The following is a 14,823-nucleotide window of genomic DNA, read 5'->3' on the forward strand; positions in this document are numbered from 1 at the left end:
AGCTTACCTAATCTGCTGATTGGATGGCTCAATACCCTAACTGACATCATAGAACCCTCATCCAATGACTTATGGAATCAAATGCAGAGATTCATGGCCAGCTCCCAGGCAGAGCTCCAAGAGTCCAATCAAGAAAGAGAGGAGGGATTCTATGAGCAAGAGATATTGAGACCATGACTGGAAAAAGTACAGAGACAACTAGCCAAACTAGAGGAAACACATGAACTGTGAACCAATAGCTGAGGAGTCACCATTATACTGGACTAGGCCCTCTGGATAAGTGAGACAGTTGTTTGTCTTGAACTGTTTAGGGGGCCCCCAGCCAGTGGGACCGGGACCTGTCCCTAGTGCATGAGTAGGCTGATTTTGGAATTCCCAAGGTTGCAGAGGAATATCAGGGAACTGTTTCTCTCATTTCTTAGTTGTTTTGCTCTGCATTTCCTGTTTACTGGGGCAATATTTCCTTCTCAGGTCCCTGAAGGAGTAGAAGACTGGACAGTTATAGTTTTCCTTCTTAACAAATTCACCTCGCAAAAGAGATGTAAAGTGTATAAGGTGGAGAGACAAAAAGATTTTTTGGGGTTGGTAATGCAAGTTAGGGTAGAAAATGAATTAGGTACAAGACTTTGGACTCACCAAGATAGGACAGATAATGGAGTGTTTTCTCTCAATTAGGCAAAAGCAATTGGATTGGACATGGTTAATGTAATTCTTGCCTGTATATATTTGTATATAGTTACTTACTTATTGTATATAGTTTTACTATGTTAGTTAAACACCTTTCCTTTTTGTTTAAACAAAAAGAAGGAAATGTTGTGTAATATTTTGATTGTGTTCTAACAAATAAAACTTGCTTTGAGTCAGAGGGCAGAGCTAGCCACTAGCTAACCAGAGAAGTATGGAGGACTCTAGACAGAGTGGAGACAAGAAGTAGCAAGGCATGGCTGAGAGAGGATCTCAGCCTTTTGGAAGGAGGAATGGAAGAGGTAGGAAGCAGCTGGCGGCTGTTCCTTCTTCACTGATGTTCTGGTTCTTACACCAATATGTGACTCTTCTTTTTTATTGAAAAAGATGAATCATACTACCACATCAGAACTCATCCATATTTTAGTAAAAGTATCTACCTGATAAGGCTGTTGTGATGTCCAATGGGACCAAGTAAATGACTGCTAAGTGGTCACTGTCCTTGTTACTTCTGCCCCTTGCAAAGATAACCAGGAGTAAGCAGAATTCAGAAGTTCCCATAGGGTAAACCTACCACTGCAGGTGACCTGAATCCCAGAATATGAGTTTGAGTAGGAGCTGGGGCTCCATATGAGGAATGCACAGTTTTCCAGATTATTAACCTGAGCAAGGCAGTTGTCAGGAGTCCTGCAGCACCTGGAGAGAGGAAGGAACAGCTGAGGAAGGAGTATGGACCCACAGGAGGTCAGTTCTCACCTGCAGTCTTTCTCAAACATGTGAGGATAACTGAAACCCAGGCTCTAAAGACATGGTGGACAGTGACTGAAGAAGACACCGGGTGCAAACTCATTCCTACACATAAAAATAAATAAACACAGATATTTAATCCTAAAATCTAGAAAGGTACAAATATTAACTATCATTTCTAAAATTATATGATTTAAGACAATCCTCCTGCCTTCACCTCCCAAGTGCAGGGTTTCAGGTGTGCACCACCAAACTTAATTCATGGGTTCTGGATGTGGAACCCAGTGTTCTGTGCAGTGCATGCTAGGCAAGCACTCTAGCAACTGAGCTATATCCCCAGCCCTCTGAATCCTCACCTGTATAATGAAAAGGATAAACCTTGTCCTGCATAGGTGTTTAGTCCTGTATCTGGCTTAAAGCCAATGATGCAGCTCTCAGTTGTTTAGTCAATGTGGAATCAATATAACACAGGACAGGCAAGATGGCTCAGGGAATAAACACCCTTGCTCCCAATCTGAACCCAAGTTCTATCCCCAGGAGTCATGTGATCGAAGGAGAGAACTGACTTCTGCAAATTGTCCTCAGACCTCTGCACCTGTGTTGTGGCAGAGACATACTTTCCTCTGAAATACATAAAATCTTGAAATGTTTTTAAACAAAAGCTATGGAATGATGTAGATCTGTGTTCCAGATCCAAATGTCATCACTTCTAAGCTGGGTGACCTTGAGAAAATGACCCTGACTTCCTCCTCTACCTTATCAGTGACCTCATCTATAATTTAGTATCTACCTGATAAGGCTGTTACAAGGTTAAATGAGACCAAGGAAATGACCAGTAAATGATGCCTGTCCTCATTACTTCTGTGCCCTTCCAAACCTATCCAGAGTCCAAATGTACTGAAGTGTAACCCTACCACTGCAGTGATTCCCAGAGCACAAGTATGAGTAGGCACTGGTGTAGGGGTTCCTCATTAGGAATTTGAGGCTTTCCAGCTTCATGACCTGGTCATAGCAGTGGTCCTGAGTCTGGCAGCACCTGGAGAGAGGAAGGAACAGCTGAAGGAGAACTATGGACCCTCAGGAGTTCAGTTCTCACCTGCAGTCTTTCTCAAACATGTGAGGATAACTTAAACATGATGTTCCAGAAGAAATTGTCCTGAGACATCAGAATCTGTGATTTTATTAAACACATATTTACAGAAAGCAACTTCTGTGGGTTGTGGTGATGTCCACCATTAATCTCAGTACTTGGGAGGCTAATGAGCTGGATCTCTGAGTTTGAGGACAGCATGGTATCCTGAAAGTGTTCCAGGAAACCTAGGGCTTACAGAGAATTCTTGTGTGGAAACAAATAAACAAAAATAACTAGGGAACCAGAGATTAACCTGGCTTTACCTATGGGGACAGGTAATATTGAAAGGTATAGGAAACAAAGTGTTCTGTTTTGCTTGATCAAAAAGTTAGACTGCTGTGCAATTTACGGGGACAATTATCCTGTGGCGTGTGTTTAGGCACTGTGAAGATTGGAAGGTCACCAGGACGTAATCCTGTCTTCGGGTCATTTATAGTCAGTCCAGTCTAGTTTCCTATATTCCCATTCCTAGACTGATAACACAGCAGAAGCACTTTGAATCCAGTACATTTAGGGCCCAGATGTTCCTTTAGTGCCCACGTGACACTGCATCCTTCTTCTCTCCCCTTCTACCTCTGTCTTTTCTTTCCTTCCCATCCCTCTCTCTTTCCTGTCAATATCCCTGCCTCATCTCTCCCCTCCCCTTCCCCTTTTCTATGCCCTGTAGTTGTTTTACTCTTTCAAACTTTTGGCTCTTTATTGGGGCTCACCTCCTAGCTATCCAAAAGAACACGTTCTTTCTCATGAATGCGCAACCTTAGCTTGGTTTATTTTAGCCAGTTTTTCCTGGCTTATATTAACCTCTCTGTCTTTTGCCTCTAAGTTTCCTCTATTTTAGTATCTTTCTCTATTTCAGTACATCTTTTTTTATTTCTTATTCCATGGCTTGCTGTGTAGCTAGGTGGCTGGCCCTTTTCATGCTCCTCTCCTCTTTTTCTTCTTCCTACTTCATCTCTGGAGATATGTGCTCCTATTAATTCTCTCTGCCTGCCAGCCCCACCTATCCTTTCCTTGCCTCACTATTGGCCATTCAGCACTTTATTAGACCAATCAGGTGATTTAGACAGTTAAAGTAACACAGCTTCATAGAGTTAAACAAATGTAACACAAAAGAATGTGATAAATTTTTACATCATTTAAACAAATGTTCCATAGCATAATCAAATGTAACATGTCTTAAGACAATATTCCACAGCAGTCCTCCCACACTGCTATGTATCTCAGACTGGCTCCTGCTGCTGATTCTGCTTCTTCTGCTTCTGCTTCTTCTTCTTCCTCTTCTTCTTCTCCTCCTCCTCCTCTTCTTTGCTTGGTTTCCAAGACAGGGTTTCTTTGTGTAATAGTCCTGGATGTCCTAGAACTTGCTTTTTATACCAGGTTTGCTTTGACCTCAAGAAATCTGCCCTCCTCTACCTGTGCCTCTGCCTTGCCTCCCAGAATGATGGGGAAAGGGACATGGCTGGGCTCATAAATGACACTTCAAGGGGCTTGCTTTCTGGAATCATATTTCCCATTATACTTCAGTTTCCAGGGATAGACGGAATGATATTCTCTGAGGTTCTAGTTATGTTTGGTAGACAGAGATAACAATCACCAATGCATAGCTCTTTCAATATGTGATTTATTAGAGGGCATAGTGCGTAGTGAACACAAGCAGGCAGGCATGGTGCACCAGTCACTGAGGTGACAAGTCTAACAGAACATGTGTATCTTCTGCTCGGAGAGGCAGATGGCAGCCTCGCGGTCACAGTTGCAGATGTAGGCCTGGCAGGGGTTGTTTTTGTCTGGAGAGAAACAAAAAAGAAAGTTGAATGGAGCCCATGACCCTCCTCCCAACAATATGCAACCAAAAGAAAGTGATGCACCTCCCATAGGTGAAGACTTGGGGTTAAGAGACAAAGCACTAATGAATAAAAAAATTCTTAATAAAATAAATTTTAAAAAAGAGACAAAGCACACATTGGGTTGTCCAAATCGCTGGAACACGCTGATAATGAGAACATTAGTTGTTGTGGCTGGGGAGATGGCACAGTTGGTAAAGTGGTTGTCATACAATCATGAGGGCCTGACCTAGGATGCCCAGAGACCATGGAAAAAGCAAAGTGTGGTTGGGGCATCTGTACCTCTATTGGAAAGTGAGGAGCATGTATACCCAAAGCTTGTTTGTCAGTCAGGCTAGCTAAGGGTAAGTGTCATGTTTAGAGAGAAAGATCCAGGCTCTAAAGACATGGTGGAGAGTGGCTGAAGAAGACACGGGATGCCAACTCATTCCTATACATAAAGATCAATAAACACATGTATTTAACCCTAAAAACTGGAAAACTACAAGTATCATCTGTCACTTGTAAAGTTATATGATTTAAGACAATCCTCCTGACTCCACCTCTCAAATGCTGGGATTACAGGTGTGCACGACCACACTCAATTTATGGGAGGTGTAAACCAGGGCTCTGTGCATGCTAGGCAAGCACTCCAGGAATTGAGCTCTATTCCCAGACCTAGGTAGCTAGGTAGTAAGTTTTTGTACTCTGGATATACATAATAAATTATGGCCCTTTAAACTCTTTGAGATCTGCTACATATGACATTTAAAATGTTTAAGTTTTCTTCAGTGAACCATAACCATGCCTAACAGTGACCTTTGAAGTCTCCAAAAGGAGGATGGGGTCCCACAATGACAATTCCACCTGGATTGTGATAACACCACTAAGCTGACAAAAACCACCCAAAGATTAGCTTTGGACTACAAACTGCTCAGGACAATTTCAAGGTGGCGAGTGAGATGGTCTAGCCTCACAGACTACTCTAGCTAGGACTTGAGACAAGCCCTGCATATTCCCATCTTACAGAGACTGGACAACAAATGATACAGCTAGCTCTCACAGGACTTGACAATTATCCCAATTTTTAGGCTCCCCTAAAGGTTCCATTATCCTCAGAAAATAGGAAGCAATTTTAAGAACATGACACTGACATTCCCAAGAGGTGGGACAGGTTGTTATGGATATTTGTCATCATTTGGGGGGTTGGTCACGAGTTGTTATTGGCAATGGTCGGGGAGAAAAGCTGAACAAAGGAGATTAGATTCAGTGATCTTGTGCTGAAAAAAAATGGAATATAGAAATGATATAATAAAAATGAGCTACTAAGTCTACTTTTAAACCAAAAAAGTGACAACTAGCCTTAAATATTTGACATTGATGTGGATTTTTTTATATTGATACAAATTTAAGGTTATTTTTGTTATTATATGTTGTACATAGCTTTCTATTCCTGTTCAAGGTATTATACCTATGCAGTTCATTTAACAATGTAATGTAAACATCTAGTCCTCGAAAGTCATTATTATAAACTCTTTAGGATAATAAAGAAATACAGGTTACTAATTAGCCCTCTATTACAATCAAACTTGTAGTCATGTTAAGTATGTTTTGAATTCAAACAGAGATACATTTTAGATAGACAGGTGGTCTTCAAACACTTCAGAGATACTGAATATGGCATTTAAGATGTTTCAATAACATAATTTTTTTAGGAGACAATGAGACATGTCTGCTCCTTGAAGGACAAATCTACTTCAGAGAAGATGATGGGCATCGATGAAACTCCATATGGAGTTTACTTTCTTCATGGCAAAGCTTAGCCACTAGGTCTGAAACTGCCTTTGCCTCGACTGCTGAGAGTATGCTGTCCAAGTTGGACAAGCAGGACACAAAAGAAAGTGACTGCCAACCTTTGCAAAGACAAGATAGGACAGTTCTTTAAAAGTCCTGTTTCACAGATAAGTCTGCCAGATGTTCTAGGCCTGTAGGCTGAAGATGGACATTCCAAGGTTACAGAGGAACCTCGGGGGACTGTTTCTGTCATTTCTTAGCTGTTTGATCTGCACTTCCTGTTGACTCAGGTAATATTTTCTTCTCAGGTCTCTGAAGGAGTGGAAGACTGGATAGTTATAGTTATAGTTTTCCTTGTTAACAAATTCACCTCACAAAAGAGATGTAAAGTGTATAAGGTTGAGAGACATAAAAAGATAGTTTTGGGTTGGTAATGCAAGTTAAGGTAGAGAATGAATTAGGTACAACGCTTTGAACTCACCAAGATAGGATATAAAATGGAGTATTTTTTCTCAATTAGGCAAAAGCAAATGGACTGGACATGGTTAATGTAATTCTTGCCTGTATATTAGTATATAATTAGTGTACTTGTTGTATATAGTTTTACTATGTTACTTTAAAAAAAACCTTTCCTTTTTGTTTAGAAAAAAGAAGGAAATGTCATGTGATATTTTGATTGTGTTCTAACAAATAAAACTTGCTTGGAGTCAGAGGGCAGAGCTAGCCACTAGCTAACCAGAGAAGTTTGGAGGACTCTAAACAGAATAGAAACAGGAAGTGGCAAGGCACAGCTAAGAGAGAATCCAAGCCTTTTGGAAGGAGGAACAGAAGAGGTAGGAAACAGCTGGCGGCTGTTCTCTGTTCACTGATCTTCTGGTTCTTACCCCAATATGTGACTCTTCTTTTTTATTGAAAAAAGATTAATCATATTACTGCATCAGACCTCATCCATATTTTAGTATCTACCTGATAAGGTTCTTGTGCTGTTCAATGGGACCAAGTAAATGACTGCTAAGTGGTCACTGTCCTTGTTACTTCTGCCCCTTGCAAAGATGCCCAGATGTAAGCAGAATTCAGAAGTTCCATAGGGTAAACATACCACTGCAGGTGATCTCACTCCCAGGACATGAGAATGAGTAGGAGCTGGTGAAGGGGTTCCTTATGAGGACTGCACAGTTTTCCAGGTTATTGAACTGAATAAGGCAGTCTAAACGAGTACTGCAGCACCTGGAGAGAGGAAGGAACAGCTGAGGATGGAGTATGGACCTACAGTAGTAAGTCAGTTCTCACTTGCAGTCTTTATCAAATATGTGAGGATGACTTAACATGATGTTCCAGAAGAAATGGTCCTGAGGTTCGTGAATCTGCAATTTCCATTAAGCATATATTTATTGAAAGCAACTTCTGTGAAGTGTGATGGTGTCTACAATTTCCCAGTACTTTGTGGGACAAAGGCAGATGGATCTCTGAGTTAGAGATCAGCCAAGATATATAAGTGAGAACCTGTCTCCAAAAAAAGTGATTTTTGAACAAAGCTGCAGGAATACAATGAAATTATACATTCTGGAGTATTGAAGACTTTTTAAAGCCAAGGCTGACACTTTGATGGGAGATGTGATGGTTGGCAGTGCCCTAGTCTGCCAACTGAGGGCAGCATTGCCACTATTTACACCTCACACATTCTGCTTTCAGGGACACTAGATACAGGGTCCTCTTGGACTGATTTCTTTGCATGACAGGAGAGGAAATACATGCTGTGGGTGATGATGTCCACCTTTAATCTCAGCACTCAGGAGGCAGAGGCTGGATGATCTCTGAGTTCAAAGTCGGCATGGGCTCTAGAGAGGGTTCAAGGACAACTAAGGCTACACAGAGAACCTCTTTATGGAAACAAAAAAAACAAGAAAGAAAAATAAATAATAATAAACAACACAACATATACGATGTTTGCAGAATATGCATGTCTCCTATTCATGCCTGGTGAGATGCTCTGCTTGTGTCCTGTCCCCATGCCACACCAGACCCTCCAGTGTCCCACCTAGTGGATCACTCACCTATTTATTTTTTCATTATTATAGCCATTTCCCAACAAGCTACACAAGCAGCCATAGAATCTCTCCTCTGGGACTGCACCAAACGTGGTAAAGTTGCACTCGAACATATTGCTCAAATGCCACTCAGCCTGAGGGCCGATGCTCTGTGCAGTAGCACCTGATAAAAGAAAGCACAGCAACTCCATCAATCCCACCTGGCTTTACCAGGGATCTGATACCTGCCTGCTAGCTTCCTCATGGACTATTAACAACTGCTACATTGGGAGAGCAGGGAATACAGGTGTGTGCGTGTGCGTGTGCGTGTGCGTGTGCGTGTGCGTGTGTGTGTGTGTGTGTGTGTGTTTGTTTGCATGCTCCAACAAAGGTGAAAGCAAGCCCTTGGGAGCACTCATAAATGTCATGCTACACATGAGGAAGTCAGAGCACAGCTTTAGGGACTTGGGTTTTCTCCCTCCACTATGTAGGTCTTGGAGACCAAACTCTGGCCACCAGGCCTTAGAGAAAGGTGTCTACTTGTTTGAGACAGAGAGGTGCCTGGTAACCCAGTCTGGCCTCCAACTCTGTGGCAACCCTCTGGCCTCAGCCTCCCCAGTGGTAGGATTATAAATGTACTCCACTGTACCAGCCGGCGGGGCTGAGTCCCCAGGACAAAGGTCTATAGACATTGCCTTTTGCCTTTCTTCTTTCTCATTTCTCACCGTCAGGACAGACAGCCACCACACTGTGACCTGCCCTGGGGTCTCTGTGTTGAGGAGCTGAGAACACACTCAAGTCAGCAGCCAGGGACCAACTGACCTCTTAGTTCAATAACCCAACAAACCTACCACCTTGTGAGTTTGAAAGCTAACCCACACCTCCTCAAGCCTAGGTGAAATCCTAGCCATAGCAGGCAGTGGGATTCATCACAGTTCTAACTGAGACCTTGAGCTAGAGAAGCAGCCAACACATGCTCATTGTTTTACACTGGAAGAATTAGAAGGAATCTGTTGTTTGGCCACACACAGCTCATAGACAAGGATAATGGTCAGATCATCATTGTAATGTCAGCATTTGACACAACAAACTGTTCATCAACTGAGGAGTAGGTAAATAAGCCAGGATTCATTCTGCAGGTGGATAAGAAATTTCAGATTATCAGAGTACAGTGTCAGAGGACTTTAATCCCAGCACTCTGGAGCTAGAGGCAGGTGGATAACTGAATCAAAGCCAGGCTGGTCTATAGAGTGAGTTCCAGGACAGCCATGGTTAGTATGAGAACCATGTTTAGAAAAATATGAAAAAATAAGTTGCAGAAGCAAGTGTGGCATGTATGCAATCCTAACACTTGGAAGGTGAGGCAGAAAGCTTTCAATCTGGACATAATGTTGAGTTGAAGGGCATCCTGAGCCACATCATAAGATCAAGGAAATAAAATAATCATCAGGGCTGGAGAGATGGTTCTGCAGTCAGCAGCACTTGCTGCACTTGCATAGGACCCAGGCTCGGTTCCAGCACCCACATGGCAGCCCACCACTGTCTGTGACCATAGTTCTGAGGATCAGACCCCTCCTCTTGCCTCTAGAGCCAATGCTCGCACACAGTTCACAGATACACATGTGCCGGCAAAACACTCAAACACATAAAATAAAGTTAAATATTTTTTTAAAGTACAAGAAAATCCAATTTACAGGGCACCTAAGTTCCCAGGAAATGGGTTCCATGGCTTATGGCAGAGGCAGAAGGGGCTTTCTTTGCTTGGGTAGGTAAATGTAGTGGACTTTCCCAAGGGATTATCTGAGTTCAGACGTAGAGGGTAAAGGTGCCAGCTGTTGTGGATATGAGGTGAGCATGGAATTCCAAACCACAGGCTGCTAGTCCCCAACAGGAACCCCAAACCAGAACTTGAGGCATGACCAGCGAGGCTAGGCATTGAAGACAAGGGAGATGGGGACACTCAGAGGGGACAAGGGTCCTACCTGTGAGCAGAGAAACCAGCAGAAGCAGTTTCATCCTGAGCGAGAGGAGGTCTCAAGTGACTTCTCTTTATAGTCCTGTAGCTGTGCTCTGACAGTGTCCAGTCAGCACACGGGGCCTGTGACTACTGTGTGTGTAGCACAGAAGTAGAATATGTGCACCCTCACACACAGTCCCGACCTGCAGAGCTGCTGTAGATGGTGACAGAGCCTGAATCAGTGCTGTCCCAGAGACAGAGAAAAGGATGGCTCAACACCCCAAACAAGTCAAGTGCAATGACTGGCAAAGGTCCAAATCCCGCCCCCATGGATGCTTTGAGGTCAAAAGAAGATATAAACATTGCTCCTAGAATCGGGTTTAAGGGATGCTGATAGTGATGTGTGGTCCCTGGGAGGAGTAGCTGGACCCAACAGTCCTCCATGTTAACTGTATAAACTAAGTGCAAAGTCTGTCCCAAGAACATGACACAGCCTTTGAGATAGATCCAGTTACAAATTCAACCTTTAATTAATTAACTCATTAATCAATGTGTGGGTTTGTGGGGGGTGGGTGGGTTGGTGGGTGAGAGAGAACAATATAGGAAGACAGACAGACAGACAGAGAGGTGAGAGAGAGAGAGAGAGAGAGAGAGAGAGAGAGAGAGAGAGAGAGAGAGAGAGAGAGAGACCATGTGATCATATCTGGAGCCAGCGGACAACTCTATGGAGTCAGTTCTCTCCTTCTACCTTCAAGGAGTCAAACCCAGGTCTACAGGCTTGCATCATATGCCGCATCTTACCAGCCTTCAAACTCCACTTAAGAACTAGGAATGCAGCAGATGGTGGTGGTGGTGCACACCTTTAATGTCAGCACTCAGGAGGCAGAGGCAGGGAATACCTGATTTTGAGGCCAACCTGGTCTACAGAGTGAGTTCCAGAACAGCCATGGATAGACTAAGAAACCCTGTCTTAAAAAACCAGAAACTAAAATCTAAAAAATGAAAAAGAAAGAAAATGCCCAACAGATTTGCCTGCAGGCCAATATGATGCAGGCAATCCTTCAGCGGAGGCTCCCGAGACTGTGGGAGCCCGTTTTCAGTTTCCTTGTGGCTTTACCCAGCAGGTCCGCATAGAGAATGAATAGGACCACGGGCCTGAGTGCAGGTGTCTGAGATGGTCTGCACTTGGCTGTGTTGGGAAGAAGTCTTTTGTTCCACCCCTTAGCATCTCTATAAATACCCTGAAGCAGAGATAGGCAGGGCCCGTTGAAAAGGTTCCAGGCCCTCTCGAGGCTGTCCTGTATTTTCTATCTGTTTATCTCTGCAATCTAAATCCTTCTATCTAATATTTCCTGCTGCTCGCACTCAAGAAAACTCTGGGGAACGGTGGGCTTGGTGGGTAAACGCCCCACACCCGACCCAGTATGTGAAGCTGACAACCAATCATTGCAGGGGCTGGAGAGATGGCTCCACTTTCTGCTCTTCTTGAGGACGGAAGTTCAATTCTCAGCAACTACATGGTGGCTGGTGAACAGTGTCTCCTGGCCCAATGCCCAATGGCCTCTGCATTTGACCATCTGTCATATACCCTGTAACTTAGCACCCCAGCACCTCCTTTTCCACACTTCTGAACTCTTACCTGGATAACAACCACTAGGTGATGATTTGAGTTGCTTGTCTCCTCGCTCAAGATCTCTGATTCCTACAGCAGGACTCTGGACAGTCACTACCAGCTACGACAGGTCACTGCGCCTGCCCAGGTGGCTCTAGCTGCACCTATTGCTCATCAGAACTGACCTTGGGAGGGGGGAGACCTGACATTTGGACATGAGTGCAGATGGGGTTAGGGGTGGAAGGGCAGAGGACTGGGCAGCTGTCCACTAAAGGACAAAAGAGACCGAGACCACACAGCCTTTAACCAATGAGAAATCTTTTTCCTAAATCTGGTTGACCAGAAAACCAGAGATTAACCTGACTTTACCTATGGGGTCCCATGATAGAGAAAGTTAGAGAAGATGATGTGTTCTATTTTGTTTGTTTAAAAAGTTATCCTGCTGTGTACTTTAGAGGGACAACTATCCTGTGGTGTGTGTTTAGGCACGGTAAGGACTGGAAGGTCAACAGGATGTGATCCTGCATTCAGGTCATTTACTCTCTGTCCAGTTTGGTTTCATACTCTATTTGCTCTTTATCATTTTCTTCCTCTCTCCTGCGGTGGTTTCTATGAAATGATTCTGAGATTGTGACAATGGCAGGAGTTAAAGCTGTTAGGCAGGTCATGGGGAAAACCCCGAAGGCTGGTGGGAGAAAACTGTAGGTGGAGTGACATTTAGATGGGATAGAAGACAAGAGTTACCCAGATCTAGTTAGAAGACAACTTGATGAATTACAGACTGATGAAGAAGGACTTAGGCTGAGAGGAAGCTGACAGTCTGGTACCTCAAACCATTGCTTGTATTTCTGTTCTTTCTAAGAAACCGCAAGCAGATGGCCTCTGGGGTGATTGCCTCAGATGTTCTGATAATTATTAACCTGTAAAAGGATAAGCTGGTATGCTTTGGCTCTCTTCCTGGGAACTTCTATGTGCAATCAAGGGGCACAGGGTACACTTTGCTGATTTACAAAAAGAACTTTTGAAACTATTGTAAAGAACCCAAACACCTGTTGAATTTTATCATCCCCTATTTCCTTGTATTATTACAATAAAAGATTGGGTTGAGTCAGATTGACAGAAAGTGGAGAAGATGGACAAATCTCCAAATTGGACGAGACTCGTCAGACTGCACCAATTTGTATGTCCCAGGCTTGTCTTGCACCTGCAAGACATCCCTGCCCTTCGAGACTCTTGAACCGGCTGAGGCTGATCCCCAGCAGGTGGACAGAGAATCCAATTAGCAAAGCCAACTTCTTTCTATTGGTGCTTTATAGAGGGTACAGTGTGTAGTTGAACTAGGCCCGCAGGGAAGTTGTGCCAGTCACTGAGGTGACAAGTTTAACAGTGAATGCTTTTGTAATGCTTGGTGTATGGAGTGTTGTAGAAGCAGATGGCAGCCTGGTGGTCAGAGTTGAAGATGAAGGCCTCACAGGGATTGTTTTTGTCTCCAGAGAAGTAAGAAGTTGAGTGGAGCCCATGACCCTGCTCCCTACGATTTGTAACCAAAAGAAAGCATTGTCCTCCCATCTGTGCAGACTCGGGATTGAGAGTCAGAAACACAAAGGTGCATTGGGTGTCCAAATGGTTGGAACACATTTATAATGAAAAAAATCATTTGTTGTGTGGCTGTGGAGATGGCACAATGTGGGGGAGGGGCCATCTCACCCACACATTTCCCCAGGGTACTCTTGAGCAGGAGCAGCAGGAAATATTAGATAGAAAGATAGTTAGAGAGAGACAGACAGAAAACACAGGATGGACTCAGGAAGGCCTAGATCCTCATCCATCAGGCCCTGAGAGTCTCTGCCAAAGGGTTTTTAAAGTAATGCCAAGGGGTAGAGCAAAAACACTTCCCCCCAACACAGAAAAGGGCAGACCATCTCAGACACCTGGTGACCATGCACATGGTCCAGCCATCTCCAAATGCATCCCTGCTGCGTAAAGAAAGATCAGAGCTAACTGGGAAACTTTTGTGTGCTCCCATGGCACAGATGGTAAAGCGGTTGCCAAATGCACATGCAGGCCTGACCTAAGATGCCCAGAGCCCTTCTGAAAGGCAAGATGTGCTTGAAACATCTGTAACTGTATTGGGAAGAAGGGGCAATGTATCCCCAAAACTTGTTGGTCAGTCAGGCTAGCTAAAGGTGAGTTTCATGTTTAGTGAGAAAGAGGCGGAGGCTCTAAGGACATGTGGAGAGTGACTGAACAAGAACGTGATGCCAACCCATTCCTGTACATAAAAATAAATAAACACATATATTTAATCCTAAAACCAGGAAAACTACAAATATCAACTACCACTTATAAAATTATATGATTTAAGATAATCCTGCTGCCTGCTCTTCCCAAGTGCAGGGTTGCAGGTGTGCACCACCACACTCAATTCATGGGTTCTGGAGGTGGAACCCAGGGCACTGTGCATGCTAGGCAAGGACTCTAGCAACTGAGCTATATTCCCAGCCCTCTGAATCCTCACCTGTAAATGAGCATGAGAAATGTTGCCCTGCATATGTGTTTACTCAAGTATCTGGCTTATAGCCAATGATGCAGCTCTCAGTTGTTTAGTCAATGTGAAATCAGTATAACACAGCATCTAACATAGGAGAGGCTTTGGACAGGCAAGATTGCTCAGGGAGTAAAGGTCCTTGCTGCCAATCTGAATCTAAGTTCCATCCCCAGGACTCACATGGTTGAAGGAGAGAACCGCCTTCTGCAAGTTGTCCTCAGACCTGCACATCTGTGTTGTGGCCCAGCATGTCTCCCACAGAAATACATAAAATCTTGAAAAGTTTTTAAAAAGAGGATTTGGAATGATGTAGATCTGTGTTCCAGAACCAAATGCCATCACTTCTAAGCTGGGTGACATTGGGCAAGTGACCCTGACTTCCTCCTCTTCCTCATCATTGAACTCATCTGTATTTTAGTATCTACATGATAAGGTAGTTGTGAGGTCACATGAGACCAAGGAAATGACCACTAAATGGTGACTGTCCTTGTTACTTCTGTGT

General features: G+C 43.7%; 1 protein-coding gene across 2 annotated transcripts; it reads right to left on the minus strand.

The window, feature by feature from the left end:
- Nucleotides 1-4,166: 4,166 nt before the first annotated feature.
- On the minus strand, nt 4,167-11,867 carry LOC143270574 (phospholipase A2-like). 2 transcript variants are annotated; one of them, XM_076560992.1, is made up of 5 exons: nt 11,801-11,867; nt 10,187-10,375; nt 8,232-8,388; nt 7,277-7,404; nt 4,167-4,347 (listed from the first exon to the last, which is right to left on the minus strand). In XM_076560992.1, exons 2-5 carry the CDS (start codon nt 10,218-10,220, stop codon nt 4,256-4,258), a joined length of 411 nt encoding a protein of 136 aa, XP_076417107.1. In that variant the 5' UTR covers nt 10,221-10,375; nt 11,801-11,867; the 3' UTR covers nt 4,167-4,255. The 2 variants fall into 2 exon arrangements, with proteins under 2 accessions (XP_076417107.1, XP_076417106.1); XM_076560991.1 differs by lacking the exon at nt 11,801-11,867 and having other exon boundaries at nt 10,187-10,424.
- Nucleotides 11,868-14,823: the final 2,956 nt, after the last annotated feature.

This window comes from Peromyscus maniculatus, chromosome 23 (assembly GCF_049852395.1).
Source record: "Peromyscus maniculatus bairdii isolate BWxNUB_F1_BW_parent chromosome 23, HU_Pman_BW_mat_3.1, whole genome shotgun sequence".
Lineage (NCBI taxonomy): Eukaryota > Metazoa > Chordata > Mammalia > Rodentia > Cricetidae > Peromyscus > Peromyscus maniculatus.